The 23336-nt window shown below is 34.7% G+C and overlaps 3 protein-coding genes across 7 annotated transcripts in view; 2 read left to right on the top strand and 1 right to left on the bottom strand.

The window, feature by feature from the left end:
• Positions 1 to 567: 567 nt before the first annotated feature.
• Positions 568 to 6431, top strand: LOC106141323 (adenosine 3'-phospho 5'-phosphosulfate transporter 2). Its single transcript, XM_060946718.1, has 6 exons — positions 568 to 745; positions 1135 to 1475; positions 1845 to 2071; positions 2596 to 2822; positions 3551 to 3732; positions 4257 to 6431. Exons 2-6 carry the CDS (start codon positions 1180 to 1182, stop codon positions 4420 to 4422), a joined length of 1098 nt encoding a protein of 365 aa, XP_060802701.1. The 5' UTR covers positions 568 to 745; positions 1135 to 1179; the 3' UTR covers positions 4423 to 6431.
• A 39-nt stretch (positions 6432 to 6470) lies between these two features.
• Positions 6471 to 23336, bottom strand: part of LOC106139217 (tyrosine-protein kinase Src64B) — a 63984-nt gene continuing 47118 nt past the window's right edge. For 3 of the 5 annotated variants that reach the window (XM_060946712.1, XM_060946715.1, XM_060946711.1), the window contains 6 exons: positions 19737 to 19824; positions 17335 to 17469; positions 15905 to 16115; positions 14403 to 14674; positions 11010 to 11197; positions 6471 to 9330 (listed from right to left, as the gene is read on the bottom strand). In XM_060946712.1, the coding sequence (XP_060802695.1) occupies positions 8596 to 9330; positions 11010 to 11197; positions 14403 to 14674; positions 15905 to 16115; positions 17335 to 17469; positions 19737 to 19788 (1593 nt within the window). In that variant the 5' untranslated portion in view covers positions 19789 to 19824 and the 3' untranslated portion in view covers positions 6471 to 8595. Of the gene's footprint in view, positions 9331 to 11009; positions 11198 to 14402; positions 14675 to 15904; positions 16116 to 17334; positions 17470 to 19736; positions 19825 to 21358; positions 21381 to 23336 lie in introns of those variants that run through there. The other 2 variants (XM_060946714.1, XM_060946716.1) reach the window with 2 other exon arrangements.
• On the top strand, positions 12894 to 15122 carry LOC132902279 (glucose-1-phosphatase-like). The gene has a single exon (XM_060946717.1). The coding sequence runs from the start codon at positions 13059 to 13061 to the stop codon at positions 14280 to 14282; it is 1224 nt and encodes a 407-aa protein (XP_060802700.1). The 5' UTR covers positions 12894 to 13058; the 3' UTR covers positions 14283 to 15122.

Raw genomic sequence — 23336 nt, 5'->3', positions numbered from 1 at the left:
ATCTTTCAAAACAAATGTCAAAATCTTTCAGTTTCATGTTTCACATTCTGTAATTTCAGAATAAAGTGAAAACACTTCATTCTGAAATGTCAGAATGCGTTGTGTTGGCAGTGTGTGTGCACCTATTTGGTTGTTGTGTTATGCAGTGTTCCCAACTAAGAAAACCATCCTCTTTCTACGGTAGTAACACATTACTTGAAGTTAATGTGTAAACCAACAAATCTTATCATAAATCATTATTCATTACGTATTGTCTTTTATTTCTAAATCTATTTATTTTTATTTACGAGGATTTCGCAACATTTCATCTTTAACTTGAGCAATAATACTAAAAGCGCAGATAGATGTCGATAGAGGAATCCTCTGACAACTGAACTTAAATTTTGATGCCCCATGAACTTAAAAATTCCATTGACAGACCCTACCTACATTTTGAAGGGAGATGCAAACCTACTGCACAGAAAATCCATTTATAGAGAAAAGGCTAAAATATTCGGCTTTTTCTTGCGAGTAGTTATTAAACTGTGAAGGGGTATTACTCATAGAAGTTGGTAATACCAGTTGCTTTGGTTTGAGTTTGATTTGATTGAATTTGAAATGCTTCATCTGAAACACTGTTTTGTTATTTTTTTTAAGACACGTACGTTTGAATTAAAATAAACTTGTGTAAATTGCTCGTGTAAGTGTGCCAGGCCAGCGACAAACATCTTTCTATGCATATTGGAGTTTTTGACTAAAATAAATGGTACTTTTATCAGTTTTGTTTTAGGTCCCTTGCCTCAGTCAATTAGCTGTACATTTTGTTAAGTCCTGATATGGAAACAGAAAGTAACTTAGGATCTGAAATTACAAGCGTGATGGCCTTGAAATGGATCATATGATAATTTTGAAACTGCATTACAAAAATATATTTATTCAATAACAAAGTAGGTAGAGAACCTACTATTTACATTAAAAGTTGTAGATCAGACTACATACTTTGAAGTGCAGAATGACAACAATCAAAACTAATAAGCTACCTTTTACCAGCCCATATAAACTTGAAACAAAGACTTAAAATAAACAATTGTTTTACAGTAAAAAGTTTAATAAGTAAGTAATAAGACAGCTATTTATTTTCAATTTGAATTTCAGTGCAACAAGTTAAACATGAAAAAGTTCTGAAACACTTTGCCAGAAATGAACTCACAAAAGGAAACCCTAATAAAAATTGATGAAGGAAATGAAGAATCAAATAAAAAGTCAGAGATTAATATTCTGTGCTTGGACTTAACTCCTTTTAGCCACTTGACACAGTTTGCGTGTTGCACAGCATTTGTTTTTATATGTTATTTAGGCTATGGTTATTATTTAGAATTAATATTCTCCGCACCGGAGATCAAGCCAGTTAGCCTTTACATAACATTAGTTCAGTTTTTAATTACAATGTTACTAAGTTATATAGAATCTGTTATAAGGAACCCAATCAAAAGAAAGTGAGTATTTATTCTTAGTCTTTTTTTATAAGCTCCTCTGTACTTGAAAATGTGTTTATTTATGTAGATTTTTAAAGGAATTATTTTATGCAGAGATCATGGCAAGTGGAAAGAGGTAGTCTCTGCCTACCCCTCCGGGAAAGAGGCGTGATTTTATGTATGTATGTATTTTTAAAGGAAATAAGAAAAAATACTACAAATATAAATTAAATATTTTCATGTCATCAATTGATTTTCAAATAATTATATATTTTTTTTCATATTGAACTATATAGTAGGTACTTCATTCTTCTTTAATCTCTAAATCACAACCAAAAGCCAGCCAGCTAATCAATTGTACCTAAATAAAATATAATATGATTTTTTCAGAGTGCCATTAAGAATTTATGCAGTAATAGCTGCCTTAACATTAGGAACCATGTCACTATCTAACCTAGCACTGAGCTATCTGAACTACCCAACACAGCTGATATTCAAGAGTTGCAAATTGATCCCCGTAATGATAGGTAGCATTATTATAATGGGGAAGAGATATGCCTTCCTGGATTACGTGGCAGCTGTAGTTATGTGTATAGGACTTACTATGTTCACTATAGGTGAGTAGATGTGTTTTTATTTTAGCAGGAGTTAAGCCAATAAGACTACTGTATGAAATTGTATACAGTGTAAAATTGTCCTATACATACAAATAATGGTTGTATATCCAGACAATAAGAATTACCATATGGTTGTTTCCACACCCACCGCAGTTTCCATATTAGAATTATGTATACTAGATTTTACCTACATGTTGAACTAAAATGGCCCTCAATATTCATAGTAAATGTCATCAAAGGCAGACCTGTGGTTTAGTCGTAAAGCTAGCCAAAAAAAAAATTGCATTTATAATATTAGCCGGCCACTCACCCACGCCGCACAGAAATTTACAGTTACAAGAAATAGTAGTATAAGTTTTCGTTCCCTTCATTGACTTTTACATTCTGCACGTGAAGGTAAGCAGCTGGTACACACTACATTTTTCTGTATCTTTATTTCCTTAGTCGGCATTTACGACATTCTTGTGGAAGAGATGGAGTGGCACTGAGTATTATATGTATATTAATAATTTTATTTTTTTCAGCTGATTCTAAAACATCATCAAACTTCAATATTGTAGGCGTGATCGTGATCTCCCTCGCGTTACTCTGCGACGCTATAATCGGCAACGTGCAAGAGAAAGCCATGAAGCAGTACCAGGCCTCCAATAACGAAGTGGTGTTCTATTCGTACGCAATAGCCAGCGGTTACTTGCTTGCTTTCACCGGAGTCAGTGGGATTTTGTATGACGGATTCATATATTGTGCTAAGGTATGTCATTTTGAAATTTATTTAGTTCACTGCTGTTTGGCTAACTGGCTCCCATTTCTAAGATGTGGTGTTCCACTGATATAACAAGTGAGGAAGTAGGTAATAGGTGAAGTAGAAGTGAAATAAGGAGGAAAGGGTCAATTAACTATATTTTTTTATTATCTTATGGATAAAACTAACCACCTCTTACAATAACAGGAAGTGTATAAGGTTGAATTTACAATGCACTACTGTGTTATTTTAAATGAAATGCGGGCTCTCGAGCGTGATGTTTATTGCAAATGAGACAAATCAAAACGTCACGTGCCGTGTGGTTCCCAGCACCAATACAAAAAAGAATAGGACCATTCCATCTCTTTCCCATGGATGTCGTAAAAGGCGACTAAGGTATAGGCTTACAAACTTGGGATTCTTTTTAGGCGATGTGCTAGCAACCTGTCACTATTTGAATCTCAATTCTATCACTAATCCAAATAGCTGAACGTGGCCATTCAGTCTTTTCAAGACTGTTGGCTCTGTCCACCCCGCAAGGGATATAGACGTGACCATATGTATGTATGTATGCAAAACGTCACAAAGATTGTATAACAAGATGTAAGAAACGGCACAAACAGGGAGAGTTGGTTAGTTTATTATAACTCCGACTGTACTTTACGCTGTTACGCTTTATGGCCCTGGGTTTGCTTTGCAACATTTCTCACTATTGCCATTGTCTGGTTGTTTTCCAGACGCCATTCGTAATATACCCCAACATCTTCCTGCTAAGCGTCGGCGGGTACATGGGACTACAAGCAGTTTTGACATTAGTCCGAATCAGTGGCGCCACCATCGCTGTCACAGTCACAACTATGAGGAAGGCTCTGTCTATCATCATATCCTTCTTGTTCTTCAGCAAGCCGTTCGTCTTCCAGTGAGTATTTTTTTTACACTTTTATCGTCTACGCTTTTTTGTTTTATCTGTAACTTTGAACCATAATATTAAGCTGTTTTATTAGTAAAGGCGCCCCACCTGCCGCAGCTGCGCGCGCGACGCTGTTTTTATCACGCGAAAAACTATCGCAGTTTCGCTTTTTATTATGTCGTGCAAAAGGACAACGATAGTTTTTCGCCCGATATTAACAACGTCGCGCGTGCCAAGCTGAGGGGGCAGGCAGCGCTGTCTTATGCCTTCTTCAAAGCTCTCAGATTGTGAACAAGGCATAAATTGCCAGAGTAAAAGAGTGAGTTGAATTTTGAGCTTTATCGCCATGATAAAGGCTACAGTTTCAAGATGTTGACCATTATATATTACAATATATATGTATTTTAATTGATTTATTTGTTTGTAATATCTTTATTGTAGATACTAAAGAACACAAAAATACAGTAAATTTGTAGGACAGAATATACAAATTATTAAATGATTTATGCTTAATTTGAATTTTAATTTCACAGGTATGTATGGTCGGGCATGTTAGTCGCACTGGCGATATATCTGAATCATTACAGCAAGAAAAACCCGCATTACATTCCTGAGTCGTTACTAAGCTGTTGGACATATTTGAATTCATTCAACAAAATTGCAAAGACTAGAAGCAAAATATATGCTGACACAGTTTAGGTCTATGTGAATGAGGTCCAATTTCTTATTTTTAATATTGCATTAAAATTTGGTGTACCTAAATGCTGTTTAAGACCTCTTTATTGTAGTTTTCTTCCTCCTAACTTTAGTTCCGGGTGACATCCTAACCTCTCTGAAGCTCGGGTTGCGCCTTTTGATATGATCCAGGATTGGATTAGGTATGTCGCATTATTTTATGTAATGTTACCTAACTATATGAAAAGACTTTTAACCCTTAAAACGATATAGTTGACGTCTATTTCAAGGACTGGCTTTTTTTTCTACTTTGATTTTTAAACCCTAATAGGCAATAGCGGACTTATCTGTAGATATTCGGGATTATTTAACTGCCTCTCACAAGGTCCGAATATGTTGTTATTTTATGACATAATACACACAGTATTTAAGAACACGAATGCACTCACTGGCTTATACTGACAAGTCACTACAATCATAAGTTATAAAGTGCGTAGCAACGTGCATTCCATAAATGTATTTTAGTAATAGACTTATAACTACTGCCTGTACATACAAATAGTCACGTCCATATCCCAACAGTCTTGAAAAGACGAATAGGCCAAATTAGTTGTTTTAAAAAAATATCCCAAGTTTATAAGCATATCCCTTAGTCGCCTTTTACAACATCCATGAGAAGGAGATGGAATGGTCCCATCCTTTTCTGTGCTAGTGCCGGGAACCACACTGTATTTTTTCAAATTCGACTGCGTAAAATGCCTATCGTGTGACATATTGTTGGACGTCTCTGATACTGTAGGTAGATAGTTGTGCTATGGAAAACATTGCTTTATCGGTGCTCTAGCTAGTTCGTAAAGTGGCCTGTAAACGGGCTTTAAAAATTACCAATTGCTGCAATAATATCGGGTATCGACAAATTTGTTGATCAATATAGTTCAATATATTTGCAACTACCTCTTGCTGCAATTGTATTGTGCAAAACACTAGTGAGAATTTTAGAAATTTCTTCCATATCGGGTGGCGCCTACGTCTTTTCATCTGTATATGAGTACCTAAAACAATTAACAAAAAAAAAGTGAATTTTGTTGAGTGGTTTGATTTAATCCTTTTTACTTTTATATACAGAAGATAATTGAGGCAAGTAGACAGGCAAATGCTGTCGGATTATAGACGAATTTATACAAATAAATTTTATTTAATGTTTTTAAGAAATAATGAAATTATGTAGAGTAGGTAGTTCTATATTTTAAACGAATTTTAATTAGCCTTGTCTGTGATGTCTACATAGGTGAGATTAGATTTGAAACGAATGTCTGTCCGTTTTGATATCATATCAATAATAAAGCATTTAATTTTTATCTGTTATTTTATAATTTTTAATGATTAAAAGAAATTCTTTATTTATTGGATGTTTGAATTGTAAAATTCCAATGTGTAGTAATATTGATTTTAGTGTTATTGTGTACTCGTACGGGCGATTGGCCTATGAATGATTGGACGAAATAGGTACTTTTTGTCATCGAGATGTCGAACGTCGCAAAAATTAAAGAGTCCGTTCAATCGATGAAAAGCCATGTTATCGAAGTGTTTTTTTAGTGTAATTACTTGAAAATAATGTAATGCTCTTAGGGCAAACACCCGTCGATACAATTTCACTAAATATTTATTGACCCACAACTAGAATAAGACTGTCAAATTTGACGTTTCACATTTTAATCAGAGTTCAGGATCCAAGATAAAAACCTATTGAAATAATTTGTGAAATAAAGTAGAAATGTCACTTGTTGGTAATCGACAAAGCTTACCGACTATTTAAATCATAATTAAACGTGAAAAATGTGTTTTAATTTATATTTAAAGTAACAAGACAGAAAGTGGCCATATTGGTAATATCTCAAATTTGACATTTGTTAATATTCTAGTTGTGGTGAGATGGGAATGTAATTTCAGATTTTACAATGATTTCATGTTAAACTAGTGTTTCTAATGCTAAGTACTTTGTAATAAAAAACTTTATTTATTTATATCAATGACATTTATTTCATTGTATGTACAAAATCTTACAAATCTATTCATTTTCAATACAAAAGTGTCCAAATTTAACGCGTTTGAATATTTGGAATGTTATAAGACACTATTTTCATTGGCTTTATTATACGTTATCTAGGGAAAAATGATTAAGTGATTAAAGCGTAGTTTTAATACTCTTTCAAATGCGCGTTTTTGATGTAAACCACGACAAATGCTGAAATTTCTACCTTGTGTTGACAGATGTTATTTCTACTTATTACAGTAGCCAAACATAAATACATATAGAATATTGCAAAATTTAAAACTTAACTTACAGTAAATACCAAAATATTAAACAAACCGATGCGATTTTGCAATAAACCAAATATATGTAGTGTAGGGAAAAACATATATATTTTATAAAAAGGTATTAGATAGATTTTCCATTATGTGCCGCGCTTTATTTCAAGTAAGCGCCAGCGCCTTTGAAGCGTTGCATATTTTAGATTAAGAATGCAGAGCGCGAAATTGGGCGTCGAAAGAAGAATTTTAAACAAAAAACAATAGGTCAGTCAATATTAGATTTTAATTAGTAACTATATGAGGCAACTATGAATTGAAATGTCCAAACTCTTCCTTTTTATAATGATTAATTAATTACCAATTATCGTTTCATTAGTTGCTCATTCTCAAAGTAAAATACTTATAAATTTGTCATATGATATTGGTCAAATTAAATACAGGTCACAAAAAGTTAACTATGCTAGAAATTAAATAATGCTCCGTTAATCGTTCGCTCTTAATGTACAAATAACTCTTTGGTATATAGTCCTAAAGCTAGTTTTGTCTTTTTACATATGTTGGTATTTGGCCCCTTTGCAATCTTGAAACATCAACAAAAAATTATGATCTTAATTTAAAACCTCAATTTTTATTTTTACATAAATTACATACATTTTACAAATCACGAATTATTATCAAACTGAGACATTCGTATAAATTTCTAAAGAAAGCGAAACAATTTTTTTTTATTTTGTCAATTTCTACATTTTCTGTTGAGAAGCAAATATCTTGCAAAGGAGCCATATGACATTTTTGACGAATTAGTTTAAACGCAATCTCATCTAAAAACGTGCAAATTATGTGTAGGCTATTAGAACGAATTATATTCTATATTTTAACTTTCAAAGAGCACTGAACTGGAGATCTTTATACATTTATGTGGGCAAGTGATGAAAAAATATCACATTTCACTTTAGAATATGAAAATATCGTGTTTTTCGATTTTAAACCTTATTGCTTATGCATAGACAGTTCACTTTGTACAAAATGCGAAATTAATCTACAAGTGCTTAAGCTACAGTTGCTAATAAATAAGAACATAGAAAGTGTAACTTGTACAAGACTAAATGTTACGCTAGAACTTTGCGCGTTTTAGAACCTGTTTCGTTGGTTCAATTAAATTGTTGGTCAATAATCAATAGATACACTGATCCAGACTGATATTAGGCACTTTTCTTCAGCCTGTCTTACCTGAACTAACGTCAGATCAATTAGTCACTTCAGCATGCAAATTCGTTTATAATAACCATTTTCGTCCACATTTTATTTAAGACGCCAACCAAATATTAGACAAGAAGCTTACGACCAATAAAATGACAAGCTCACGCATTCCTGTATTTGTTTAATAATGCTTCGAGTATAAAAATACTAAAAAGAAATGGAATTAGCAAATGTGTGCGAACGCCATTACAGTTTGGCAGTGTCAGATCATGGCAACCCATCGCAGGCCTGAATCAAACGGCCTTCAAGTGTTGCTATTGAAATATTTTGTGGGAGTTTATGATCAGGAAAATACCAATGTAACCTAAAATCACCAAGTTTAACCAATTCAAATTCACGTCACAATCAGCCTTATAAATCTAGCGTCTCTTATTTCGCTTTAACATAAAAATGGGAGTACAATCCTGACCGTTTGGATGTGTTCTAATTGGTCATAAACCACATGGAACAAATTCTCTTGCCTTGCCATAGCCAGTCAAATCTCAAGTCTGATAAACCCTGGCACAAAACTTCACATTTGACAGGGCTCAACCAATGACCAATCAAGAGTGGTGTAATGCGTTCTTCACACAATTCCAGTATTCACTAACTGACTTGTCCACATTATTTCACTATATCACAGCACTAGTCTTGCACTTCTCTGTACGGTATTTCACTGGTCACATTGAAGGAATCAAAATAGTGATGTAAAAATTCAAATGTCGGCCGCTTCTCTGGCACTGCGTCCCAGCATTGTAACATCAGTCTATAGATATCGTCAGATATGTAATGCCCCGCAGGTTTGGGCATTCTGTACCCTCTTTCTACTTGCTCAATCACGTCTTTCCCATGCAACCCAGGGTACGGTATCTGACCATATGTAAATACTTCCATGAGCAGAATTCCATATGACCAGACATCACTCTTTATCGAGAACCTTCCGTATATTATAGCCTCGGGCGCCGTCCATTTTACAGGGAACCTCGATCCTTGTTTGGGGCAGTATTCGTTGTCTTCTATGACCCTGGCGAGTCCGAAGTCGCATATTTTCGCCTCATTGTTGCCGGCTATCAACACGTTCCTAGCGGCTAAGTCTCTGTGTATTAAAAATTTAGATTCGAGGTATTCCATACCGGAGGCGACTTGGGAGGCAATGTAGACTAGGTCTTCAAATTTGAGGAACTTCCCTTCTCCGTTTCTGAGGAACTCTAGTAGCGAGCCTTTGGACATGTATTCTTGGATGATGTAGACGGGTTCCTGGGTGGAGCAGACGGCGTAGAGGGCGACTAAGCGCGGGTGCCGGAACTTCTTCATGATAGCCGCCTCCTGAAGGAAGGCCTGCGTCGACATCGTGCCTTCCCGCAGGGTCTTCACGGCGACCTGGAATGCAACATTAGAAATTAGTTTTATTTTTTCTAAATATGTTCCTGAATATACATGTTAATAAAATGCTTTTTGAAATTTTTAATTTACGTTTAGTAGAATAACTTTTTGAGTTTTATACAATCAGGCCAAGTTATATGAAACTGAATCCTAATTTTACAATTTTACTGTGCAGTTTTAAATACCACTACATCTTACAGGGCTGTGTATAAGTCCAACTAAATATGAATAAAATATATATGAATGAAAATCTGAAAAAAGAAACCATAGAACCAAGTGATCGTAACTATTGCACATCCTATGAGGAAAAATGTCAAGGACATTTTTTTACGCAGTTAACTGCACAAATTTATCACTCGATTGGGCACAGCAAGTGGTTATCGCGGCATGATCAGGCGGAATTGATTTTCGTCTTTTTATCAATTACAAAAAATTATCAAAAAGTGATCTTCGTTTGTGTGATATCACAATCAATAAAAACATCAAGCAGTATGTAGCTGAAGATTATCGATTAAAAAGAAGGAATAATAACATTAACATTTTTCACTTACACAAGTAAAAAATGACAATGAATTTGATAAAACTTATAATATCAAACTGTCTTTTTCAGTTGACAAAAGAGAGCATATCAATAATTTATAACATTATAATAAAATATGGTCACAGTTCAACAATACAAGGCTAACAAATTTCCGATAAGCATTTCTAAAAATACACATTTAATTTTGCATTAAGATCGTAATCGAAACGGAAATGTTTATAAATGTGTAATGTACTGTATGATAATATTATTTGATATAGAAGGTATCGTCATGGAATCATATCGCAGGTAGGTATCTATCATTAGGTAATATTCTTATTTATCAATAAACATTAACTGCCTCCTAAAAACTGCAAATTTTATAAACATACATACATATGGTCACGTCTATATCCCTTGCGGGGTAGACAGAGCCAACAGTCTTGAAAAGACTGAATGGCCACGTTCAGCTATTTGGCTTAATGATAGAATTGAGATTCAAATAGTGACAGGTTGCTAGCCCATCGCCTAAAAAAGAATCCCAAGGTTGTAAGCCTATCCCTTAGTCGCCTTTTACGACATCCATGGGATAGAGATGGAGTGGTCCTATTCTTATTTGTATTGGTGCCGGGAACCACACACAAATTTTATAAATATTGTACAAAAAATTATAACAATAGATTTTTTCCTAAGCTTTGTTAAGGTAATGTACAAAAGGCGGCCTTATCGCATTATGCAATCACTTCCAGGCAACCACGTGAGAGTGAATTTGCTGCGGGGTAGTAAGAGAATATTTAGAGAAATAGCTACCTACTAATAAGAGACGTATGTACATACATTTATTTAAATAAACTTACGTAAATATAAATACAAGAAATATATGTGTGTGTGTACTTGCAAGTTAAATCGCTAAACGCCCATAAAACTATAATGATAAAATTTAATTTGCGCTAACCACTGCGTAATATTTGTATACATTCTAAGGTAAAGGGTCAGGTAAAGAGTACCCGAAACCGCTGAGCTTGCATGAAGAGAGTTGAAGCTGAAGTATGCAGAGATCGTGGCAAGTGGAAAGAGGTAGTCTCTGCCTACCCCTCCGGGAAAGAGGTGTGATTTTATGTATGTATGTATTCTAAGGTTTGTCTGTCTTACTTACCTCAATATTGTTACGCCATTTGCCGTAGTAGACTTCGCCGAAGTTGCCTTGGCCTAATTTCTTTATGAGTTGTATCTCGCTGCGGGGGATCTCCCACTTGTCCCGCAGCTCGGGCCCGAGGTCCCACATCTGGGGCTCGGGCTTCGGGCACGGCCGCGCGAGCACATGACACAGCCCTAACGCGTTCTCTGTAAAACCACAAAATATATAATTTGTATTTCTTCTAAGGCGATGCGGCTAGTAACTTCTCATCTCTGATTTTTGACTAGATCCTCATTTATATCATCATTATATTATATATTACTATCATTATATTATTTTATCCTTATTTTTATGTTTATATTAATTATAAAACGTTGTGATGAACCCTCATCATGATTCCGGGGTTTGATTTACATCAATATAGTATAGAACGGTAAATTTTGCTTATCATTCTGTGGTCAAATATAATTTTCTAAGTTCCTCATAAACTGTATATTACATAATCACAAATAACCTTTTTCATTGGTGTTATATAAAGCTTTCATCGGTTTAAGGTGATAAGGAATTTATGTGAAATGTTCGTATCCATATATTTCTACGGAGTAAAAATGGTTTAAATCATTAATAATTCGACAAAAACTTAATAGATGCGTTAATTAACAAACATTGAATGATAACTTTAATCCGTTAAATGACGTGCCACCGATTATCGATCATCGTACGCCAATCACAAAAAAATCTTTGTAAATACTCTGAGCAAAAAATATAATAGACGTTTTTTAGTTGTTTTACTTTAAATAAATCGTTTTATTTAAACCACAGGTACCTATGATGTAACATACTTAGATGTAACGTCTGCGTTATACCCCGTAATTATTCTAATTATAAATTTAAAAACGATCATTATGTGTATTGCTTAATATTGTTATTAAATTAAATTAAAGAATATTCGTTCTTTTACACTTCCAATAATTATGCTTATTCATCGTTATAAACTAAATAATTCCGACTCAACAAAATAAAAAAGGTATTTGTGTTTGGAGATCAAGAATTTAAGTTAAAAAAATACGAATGCAAAGAAAATATCACGGCAAAAAAAGAAAGACCTCAGATTTGGAGATCCTTTTATATTTATCTCTATCCGAAAGTGCGAAAAATATAAAATATATGTTCATAAAAATCAATAGGTCTTCTGGATTTATAGAAATTTGATCCTCAGAGTGGAAAGAGGTAGTCTCTGCCTACCCCTCCGGGAAAGAGGCGTGAGTTTATGTATGTATGTATGTATGTATGATCCTCAGATGAGAATCACTCCACGAAAACTGGTGGCATTTAGTATATGAAACATTTAAGAGCATTCTTATAGAAATTTAATACTTTTAGCAGGTCAAATCTAAAATCTTTGTTTAACATACACATTTAATTAGTTTCAAAGCAAAACAATAAACCCATCGCCGATATCAAGACAACCATTCAATATAGTCGGATGATAAAGATTGATTGAAACTAATTAATCCAAGTGTAATCGAATCTGAAGACCTACAATGTTTCATTATTGATCGAGTATGTCGCTACAATTCGGCACTTGTGATAAAAAACTCATGTGAAAATATGACTTAAACTAGACCAACAATTTGTATTTTTTTTTAAATATGATTAAAGTGCTAGATAAAATAATATAAAATATTTTTTTTCTGAAAAAGTTTTAAAATTTAAAGAGAAACAAGAAACATTTTCAGCTGGAAACTTGTGTCTGGTCATAACAGAAGTTTACTTATTGGCTAAATATGGCATCATATAGAAAAATACCTCTTGTAGATATTTGAAATACGGAACCATATTAATACGAGATCAGCTCGCTCTTATAAGATTTTACGACCGGTTATATTGCAGAATAACGCAATGCGGTGAAGCAGTTTGAGCTAGTATGCGATTAGCTTCGGACGCCTGCAGTCGCGTTTGATAAATGGTTAGAGACATTAGATAACATATATTTATCGGATATATTGATAAGTGCTCATAAACAAATGAACAAGATTTTCCATAAATTTTGACGAGTGATAAAACATGTTCTTTATAATAGCTTTAGTAATTTTTGCAAATGTAGAGGTCAACGGTCTTGTTTTAAAACAAGTTGTGATTCTAAGTCGGCATAATATCCGAGCGCCGTTGACAGACAACCTGGAAGAATTGTCGGAGAACATTTGGCCAAAATGGAAAACCGAGGCTGCGCATTTGACACCAAAGGGAGCATTATTGGAAGGATACATGGGCGAATTCTTTCTAAACTGGCTACAAGAAGAAAAACTGTTCAATGAATCGTGTCCCAGTTCGGTACATATATACGCGAATGCACCTCAACGGACAAGAGCTACAGCTGAAGCCTTTGTTAATTCAGTATTCAAAAACTGTAGCATTAAAGTTAATTACAAGGAAAATGTCACATCAGATCCAGTTTTCCACCCAGTTTTTCAAAACGATATCGCAGCCTTTAAAGAAATGGTTATTCTTGACATGCAAAAAAGTTTAGACGAATTGGAACTAAATGATTCATATCAATTAATAAATAATATCATTGACATCGAAACGTCCAAATTATGTAAAATTAAGTCGTTTTGTGATATGACTAAGAGAAAAGATGATATTATATTTGAAATTAATGAAGAACCAAATGTGTACGGTCCTTTATCACTGGGTAATACAATCGTAGATGTGTTTTTGATGAGCCTCTACCAGGGACATAATATTGAAGATATAGCTTGGGGAAAGATACGTTCGCCAGCCGAATGGAAAACATTGACGCGGATCACTAAAGAAAATCAGAACGTAAGATTTAAAAACCCTTCGTTTTGTGGACATCTGGCCAAACCTTTATTGGATTATATGAAAAATCTATTTTTGAACGACACCGCACCAAAATTAACAGGGCTATTTGGGCATGACTCCAATTTGAATGCAGTTATGTGTTCTTTGGGTTTTAAGCCTTATGAGTTACCACGCCAGTACGAAGGGACACCGATAGGAGGTAAAATAGTATTCCAAAAATGGCATTCAAATGTTACTGGCAATGATTTGTTGAAAATTGATTATGTTTACCCGTCGGTGGGGCAACTAAGATTTAGCACAAAATTCTGGGATGAAGAATCTCCACAACAAGTCACTATGGAGCTTGAAAAATGCAAAATTGACAAACATGGATTCTGTTCATGGAGTGATTTCGTGAAAATTTTACATAGTCTTGATGTGAACGTACTATCTACTACTACTAGACTAATATCCGATGAAGCCTAACCTATTTAGTAATTTATTTTATAAACCTAAAATCTTCGGTTTAATCCTCATACTCCGGCAATGTTTCGCCCCAATACCACTAAAACTACTACAGAGAAAAAAATGCAAAGACGAACTTACTTGTGTAAGACATAACAAGCGCCGGCAAGCTGGGGAAGGTCTGATTGGTCGCGATATAGAACCCTCCATTGTCCAACGGTTTTATTTTGTAATGTTTCACATGGTACCCTCGCCCTTCCTCCCAGTCTTTGACGCTCAAGCTGAATCCATGAGGGTTATGTTCCGCTGGTCTCACTAGGAAGGTGCCTCGGGGATTACTTTCGGCCAATAGGAGCTTGTCGGCCTCTTTTCTTGACACGTGTGGGAAGAACCAACTGCAACAGGACGGCTGCCTTTAGCAAAAACTGAGATTAGATCGTGAAGGTGGTCGGACCGTCATTGCCATCACCAAGCAAGCGTCGAGTAACTATGTTTACAGTGTTTCCTGTTTGTGTTGTTTTGTGCCGTGTGGTTCCCGGCTTCAATAAGAAAAAGAATAAGATCAGTCCATCTCTTCTCCATGGATGTCGTAAAATGCGACTAAGGGAAAGGCTTATAATAAACTTGGGATTCTACTTTTAGGCGATGGGCTAGCAACCTGTCACTATTTGAATATCTATTCTATCGGCTATACAGCTGAACGTGACTCATCAGTCTTTTAAAGACTGTTGAGCCCGCAAGAGATAAAGACATGATTATATGAATGTATGTTATTTTGAAATTAGAGATTGAACCTCACAAGAAAGCCCAGTATGGAATCTGTTATATCTTGCTTGATTAAAAATAAATTCAAACACTCGATTTTTTGTGTTTTTATTTAAACATTTTTAAACTCGCTGATCGACCATTGTTTGAATTTTTATGATGCGTTTAATTCAAATAAACCTCATTTAATACTGTGCATGATAATAACCCAATATTATCTTAAATATTTGTCAGTTAAGAACACATCGAGATAAATTGATAAAGAAGCTGTATCTTACAATATGATCGATCACTCATCCCAAAAACTCACGTAACTTTACAAGCCTATATTATATAATAAATAAACAAGGAAATATGAAAGTTAAAAATAACGTTTGTGTTTGACGTGATCTGGGTTACGCCAAGAATAGAAAATTTATATATATACAAAAAACGAAATAGTTACATAAAAAGCTTTTTATGGACATCACTTCGTCTTAAAACGTCTTATATTCACGTCGCTACAAATCAGAATCTGATGTTAATTCTTGCGTTATTGTGTTCTTAGTATCTGCTGCTTTTTTTTTGAGTGAAAAAATAAAAGGTTTTGCTTTTAATAGAATTGTAGGTATATATCGTAACAAGTTTTTAATTTTGTTTTGTAATTCGCCATGAGTCAAGCTAAGCTTTACTATGTACCACAGTTTTTCACATATAGTTGAAACTAAGGAAAAGGACAAACGCAGTTTATGTTAATCTCTATTCTACGGCAACGGGAAAAAAAAGTTTAAATCAGACGGAACTGCGGGCGTAAGTTAGTCAACTATAAAAGTGCACACTTTGAAGCGAAGCTGAATATCTTAAATATGTAAATAGAAAAAGGTTGGTTAAATACTTACTCTTCGCACTCCACAGAACTCTCCTCCGCCACAAAGTTGACGGGCACTAAGCCTTCTCTTCTAGTGGTGAGGTGTAACACTCTCCACCAATCAGATTCCGCGTCGCTCAGCACTTCCATTCGGTCTCCCTTCCGAAACGAGATGTCCGAGTCGGCGCGAGCTGTGTACGCGCATAGCGCTTTCACAATACGTCTCCCACCGTTGGTTATACCTGAAAGTTGGGGAAATGTTAATAAGTCATGTGGACATGAAAGGTTTTAGGATGCCCACCAAGTATCGGAAAGCGCAGCGAAATAAAACGATGAAATAAAACTTTATAGGTAGACGAAAGGTTCAGTCCTGTTCTGACAGATTAATTTCAAATTATTTATTAAGGTACACGTATAGACAGATCACAAATTGTATTATTATCCTAAGGAAATATATAATAATGTATATATAGTGAACAAGTAAAATGTCCAAATTTAGTGTAAGTACATAGCATGATCATGTAGAATGAGTCATTAACCAAATAAGAACTCAAACAACAGGAACAACGAAATAGCTCAGGAACTTATCACAAAACAAAATAGGCTAGTAAAAGTAGATTATTTTTTAGGTGAGGAGAATAACCTGCAGTGGAATACTTGCTACTGAGTTAAAGCCACGTAGGGATAGGGACACGTGCCAAGCCGGGGCGGGTCGCTAGTGAAAATATAAAGAAAATATAGCAGCCGTGGATACGTATAAAACCAAGTATGTAGGTAGTTACGATTGGTATTTCCCGTTCTGACTAGTGTCTTATCGGCGACTCAATGACGACATAAAAGCTCTTATCATGAACGATTTGCATTATTAAGGACCTGCATCCGTAATCTTGGTATAATCCGACAAACAAACAGATAAGAAACACAACTACACTGCTTCAAAAACATCAGAAGATCTAGTATAGCGCGGTGATTGTAAACCAGCGTTGTCTTCACCAATTTCAAGCCTCACCATATTATTTATCACCAAACAGACGAACGAACTTATAGGTACTGTCTCCATTCGCAACTCTCATCGTCATCAGCTTCCATTTCCCAAGCAACACAATTCGCGCATTGGCAGATCTGTAATTCTTTGTGGCGCTCAAAACCACAGGACTTTTCTTTATCGTAACGGTAGGCAGAGATATTTTTACTTTCTACGATCCCTGCATATTTATCTACATTCTTCAATTGTTCCATTCAAGCTCGTTGCTTAAGGAAGCTCTTTACCTGATTTCTTACCAGGACGTCCCCGAATAGATTAGTATGTTCGTCTTGGTCTACCAACATGTTCACTTACATTCGCCTTGTATATTTATTCTACCACAAAACACCGTCCAAACAAGTTCTATCCTACAGTCTAGAACAAAAGTTATGGCATCATTCGAGACTGTAAATTGATGATTTTATCAATACACTTACATTTTCCAGGGTTTCTCGTTCTGACTATGTCTGCTAGGGGCCTAGTCATGCCCCGATTGTTCGGCTCGCCGGTATATCGCGTCTCCAAGGAGGGGCACGCGGTGAAGCCAGTGTCATTCTTGAACCCTGGGTATACTGGAAATAAGAAAATATTTATGTGAGCATTAACATTGTCAGTTGTATCAAAATTCTGGTGCGACAAACGAACGACAAATTTCTTAACTTTGGTCAACTAATCCTATGTGAAGCGGATCTTTAACTATAAGAAACGGATAGTAAAATAACAAGAATTATAAGCTGCGATGAGAGAGAAGCAATAATAAGAAATAATTTCCATATAAATGTGAACATCAACATATCATAAAAGTTTGAGACGAACTTAGATCTTATAGTTTATTCATTTAGATGAGAACAAAAGCGGAAATCAGAAAAGCTGCCTCTAACCTCGATACCAATACATACAGATATCGTAAGCTTATGTTCATCCAATCATGAATCCATTAGATGCAAAACAAAGATGGGAAATACCACTTTTTTATTTCCATTAACCGCACGTCAATCTGTACTGAGAAAAGAGAAAAGGCATCTTTCGGCTTGTTACCTGCATAACCCCAATGCCTGAATACGAAATTTGGAATCAATTAACATGAATATTGTGTTGCTATACGTATAATTACCGTTCCTAAAAACGAAGACGACCTGGAACCTTGGGTTCGAGTAAACTAGAAACTAGTGAATGCAAATTGAAGTTAAATGGGTGAGTTTAGACTGGCTTTGTGCGAAAATTATGAGCATTGTTCTATTATAAAGTGGCATTTACACGGTCCGTACTTCTGTTTAATATCAGTAGTTTTAGGACAATGGTAGTATTATGCGATTTTCCTTAGTATTCTTTGAAACGTGGTTATTATTAAACCTATGGCTTCCGCAAAATAAGAAGATTGTATAGCCAAGTCCTTTTTTTAAAATATTTATCCTGTTTCGCTTTGGAAATCCCTCCTAATATTATAAATGTGAGAATAACTCCGTCTGTCTGTCTGTTTTAGCTTCCACACCCAAACCACTAAACCTATTTTGATGAAATTCGGTGCAGAGATGGAGTTGTCCCTGAGGAAGAACACTACTTTTAATTGCGAAAAAAAGGGGAGAAGAAGTTAAAAGATTGTCAGTGAACATTTACGGCGAACGAAGACATCGGCAACAGCTAGATTCTAAATATTTTGACGATATTTTGTTTTTGTGAACGTTGAGTATCTTCTTAAGTCTAGGTACTTAAGAACAGTCATAATATCAAATAGTTTTAACTACCATTTTAACCACAATGTCCATTTTAATAAGGCTGATCAAAACGTTACGTTTAAATTTAATACTTCCACCAACTTCCCTTTATCTGAACATTAATTATCCCGTCAATTGCAGAGTTCAAATGTTGTTTTATCATTGTTATTACAAATTCCTAGGAACCTCCATCCATCAGAATCCACTTCAAAATCGGGGATTATATTTGCATTGACGGGTTTCTTATCTCCCATGCCATTGGAAGAAGGCTTAACTCTGCTAGGTTCGCCTTGTTGTCGGAATTTTAAAGATTCCATTCAATTCGCGAATCCCAACAGCTAACTGTAAAAACTGTGGGATACGGGGAGTTGAAATTTTTAAAGCCAATTGAAGTGGTATTATTATACGTACCTATAAAAGCATATAATGTGTTACGTATGTATTAAATAAACAATTTTAATTATAGGATCACGAATAATACAGTGTTTCGTTGGTGCATCACAATAATCTATTTACATGTTTTATGCGAATAACAAATTTTAAAATAGATTAGCTAAAGTCGCTAATTCTTTCCATAGATGGTTGCAATAAGAATAAAAGTTCAGGAAGATGATGATGCTGCCACGGTGGTACTAGTCCCATGGGACTTCTGTGACAAAATCGTCTCACTTGTTCTACTATGGGATAAATCAATGGGACTAGTGCCTTGTCGTTCCCGGCACCAATAGAAATAGAATAGGACCACTCCATCTATTTCCCATGGATGTCATAAAAGGCTACTAAGGGACAGGCTTATAAACTTGGGATTCTTCTTTTAGGCGATGGGCTAGCAATCTATCACTATTTGAATCTCAATTCTTTTATTAAGCCAAACAGCTCAACTTAGCCTATCAATCTTTCAAGAGACTGTTGGCTCTGTCTATACCCACAAGGGATACAGACTTGATTATATGTATGTAAGTATGGTACAACATGACCCGCTGTTCATATAACCAAAACAATATGGGAGTCAAGTTACCCTGTCGGTGACAGTTACTCAATCCGGTGATATTACACCCTTTAGGCACCAATAAAGATGGGTAAAAAATAAATAAAGAAAAATTTAAATGTCGAGATGAACATACCGAGTCCAGGTCTTTCTGGGTCATGGCGGCGGCTGCAACACTTGTTACCCATGGCGCGGCCCGCCCGCTACGCCGCGCGGCCGGGCTCCTGCAACAACATATTATAACATTAAACAGTGTTCGAATCTTCGAATAGGTGGAGGTCAGTTATATAGAACTAAGTGAACGCTAAAGAGATTCTGTAGAAAATCAAGAGGACGAGTGTGAGTGAGAGTGTGCTATGTGTCTCTTAACAGAGAAAGCAAACGTGACAACAGAACACACCTTCAATGATTCGAGTCAAAGCTCGTATAACCTCAAGGACCAACCTTTAGGTTATACGAGCTTTGCTGCGCCATTGGTGTTTATTTTATTAATCAAATCTTGATGACCCTTAGGCAGATAGAGTGCACTGACATTTAAAAAATACAAAAAAAATCAATGGCATGTCCGGTTCGGGGAAATTTTATAGATTTATAGTTTGAATTACCGCATAATTATGATTTCCAGATAAAAAAAATGTTCTAAAAATGTATAAGCAAATCTAATAAAAGTAAAAAAAAATGGAAAGTAACCTTCAGACTTCCGAGATAGCTTCCTCCAAAAATATAAATAAAAAAACAAAAAAAACAATGCATACCTATATTTTTTCACAATCACAATTTTAAAGTATCCAAATAAAAAAAATTAAATAAAACATGAACACGTGTAGAGTAGTAGCCGGCGCGACACCAACTCCGATTCTTTACAGTAGGTTGATGTAATTGTATATGAATGAAGCAATTATATAATTTTTAAACTACAATTCAACATTCTGGCGCCAGATTTTGTACACGAACTTACAGTTATAATTGAATAGATAATTAAAAAACTAATTAACAAGTTTTAATCATATTATTTTAATAATTTTAGGTAAGTACTTGTTTGTAACTGTTTTATCGAACAAGCTGGACAGCCAGCCCAAATGATTAGGAAGTATTTTAAAGAGATCATCGTCTAATTAAGAATTAAATTGTTTCCATACTCATGTAGTTAAACTTGAGTATTTACGAGTTAGACAGGCAAGTCACAGAAGTAACTGGAAAAAACTAACATATGCGAACTACACGTAAAAAGTGGGAAACGTAAAACAAAGAAGATTAACCGAAATATGGGCTTTCACATTAACATACATATAACTAATGAAAATATTATGTTATATTAGAGACGCATTATACGAGCTTAAGCTGTTATCAGACCAGCGAGAAATGTAGGTTAGAGGAATGATAGTATAGTTTGCTTAGCTGTTGACATTATACCAATATGATGTTATCATACGCATTAATGCGATTCGTAAACCTGGTTGGTGTTGATTTCCAGAAAAATAAAAAAGTGTTTGATAAATATTATAAGGAATGAAAATACACGGGCAGAACTCTATCAAATCTGTGAAACAATATATTAATGTTAGATATAAAAAAAAATAAAGATTGTGATATAAATATGTAGTTGAAGATTAATATGACGAAATTAAATTTTAGTTTAATACAGTATAGTTGCGAGTTCTTTTTCATCAAATGATACCAAAAGTAAATAAAAAAACATATCGTTAAAAGGAAAAAAACACTTAGGGTACTACAAAATTTTTTACCAACTCAACTCACCATGAATTGAGAATATCGATTATGTGGAACACACAATAGTTACTGTTAATTCTGATAATAGTTAGCTGAATATTTACCAAACTGTAATCAGCGTTATCGAGCTAGCTTATCACGAACATTGGTTCCCACGTATTGGGATGATAAGAATGATAGGATTTGATGTATCAGCGAAACATTTATACTCTCCAGGATGATAAAGTTCGTGATTTGATGTAGAAGCCATTACACCATTATGTGGTGAAACGAATAATGTGGAAAATCATATTTTTGCTCCATAAGCTGAATGTATCGAATTTGTATGACGTAAAGCGATAATACTTGTGTGGCGAATGCAACACTTCAAGTGAAAATGCGTAAAATTGAATGCACATCCTTTTGATTGCATCAATTTATGTAAGCTTGTAAATGGATTTTCGTATTATAATCTTCATAGAAGTTGTCCGTTGCATTATATAGTCCTTATTTGCATTATTATAAAAGTATTTTTATACTAAAGTTAAGTAAAACAAGATTTAGATAAGTTCGAAAGAAGCCACAAGCTGAAGCTCTAAAGCTCCGAAGAATTCGTACAAGAACACATTTGATTAGAGCAGGTAACAAAAGGTATAAAATAGCAAAAAAAATTGCACCTGAGAAATGTTTAATAACTAAATAGAAATGTCTAGCTAGATAAACAATATCAAACAAACACTAGGTTTTACTTAGAAAGAAAAGCAATAAAACCTAACGGAACTTTAGAAAAATAAAACAGCACATTTCAAAACTTATTTGCTAATATATTTTTCAATGTGGTTTAACTTTCAGACTTATGTCAAAATTATAAAGACTGACGACCGACCCCAGTCTATTTTCGATTGATTTTGTAAGTCAACTATTGTATGCTTACTTATTTGATTGAAATCGTTTAACGTCTCAAGAATTCGGTCCTAGCTAGCTAATTTTCCTGTTTGATTGGAAAGGTTCGGGCTTCAGAATATGAAGCATAGAATAGATAGATCAGTCTAAGACAAAAGAAGTTATTGAAGTTAACATAATGAATCATGAAATATTGAAATAAATATTTCACATACAAAATCTACAGGACCATATTCTTGTTACACACAAATTCTCTTTTTAAATATTTATGAAAAAGTGAATTTCGGCGGCAAATGAAACTCGTGGTATATTATTTCGAATCTCATATTTGATTTGAAGAAAGTTTTTACAGTTCAGACACCTGAGACGAATACAAAAAATCTTTATGAATACTTCGAGATTTTATAGACGCGAAGACAATAAGCTTATGTTCTGTGGTTCTAATATTTTCCTCAAACATCAACTACCGAAGATAGATCACTGAAGTACGTCAAACATTGAAACTAAAATATGTCTGACGCTAGGGATGCATTACCATTTTTGTTCGTTGTCTCGTCAGCAATCACGATGCAGATATCATGTTCTTCTACGACATTCTGCGGAACTACAGAGACGCAATGCGCAAAGTCACATTGTTCTTTACTGTTTTCCTAGTAAGTCTTAGAGTTCAATGCATTGTAATACTCTAACAAAGCTTACATTTTGTCAACAATTCCAATACACGCACGGAATTCACAACAACGTCCGGTCAATCGGTGGACAGTATTTAAAGAGAATTGGACATATACCCGATAGAACCCAATGTTTTAAATTCCAACCGATTCCATGACATTATTTGGCATTCTACTATCGTTCGATATTGTATGGACTCATGGTGATTGGTTCTTTCTTTATTGACACAACCATTGAAGAATACTGCCAAAAATAAACGACTATTACGACATTTAAAGAAACTACCACAGAAGTTGAAATGTTTAGACGGCAGCTTGCAGTGAAATAATATAAGAGTACCAAACATAAACAGCCATAAACGTAAACTGAGAATAACATAAGAATAGGATTCTCGTTACCCCGGCACAGGGGTGAACAACCCATTTTTCAGTGTCACCTACAGTGTGTTGAG

This window comes from Amyelois transitella, chromosome 11 (genome assembly GCF_032362555.1).
Source record: "Amyelois transitella isolate CPQ chromosome 11, ilAmyTran1.1, whole genome shotgun sequence".
NCBI lineage: Eukaryota > Metazoa > Arthropoda > Insecta > Lepidoptera > Pyralidae > Amyelois > Amyelois transitella.
The sequence above is the reverse complement of the archived record's forward strand: the minus strand, read 5'-3'. Positions and strand labels throughout refer to the sequence as shown.

Excerpts from the sequence above, each read along its gene's own strand:
- LOC106141323 (XM_060946718.1), top strand. The coding sequence starts at position 1,180 with ATGAACTCACAAAAGGAAACCCTAATAAAAATTGATGAAGGAAATGAA. Across the intron at positions 2,072-2,595 it reads ACTTACTATGTTCACTATAG|CTGATTCTAAAACATCATCA; the intron begins GTGAGTAGATGT and ends TATTTTTTTCAG. Across the intron at positions 3,733-4,256 it reads AGCAAGCCGTTCGTCTTCCA|GTATGTATGGTCGGGCATGT; the intron begins GTGAGTATTTTT and ends TTAATTTCACAG.
- LOC132902279 (XM_060946717.1), top strand. The coding sequence starts at position 13,059 with ATGTTCTTTATAATAGCTTTAGTAATTTTTGCAAATGTAGAGGTCAAC.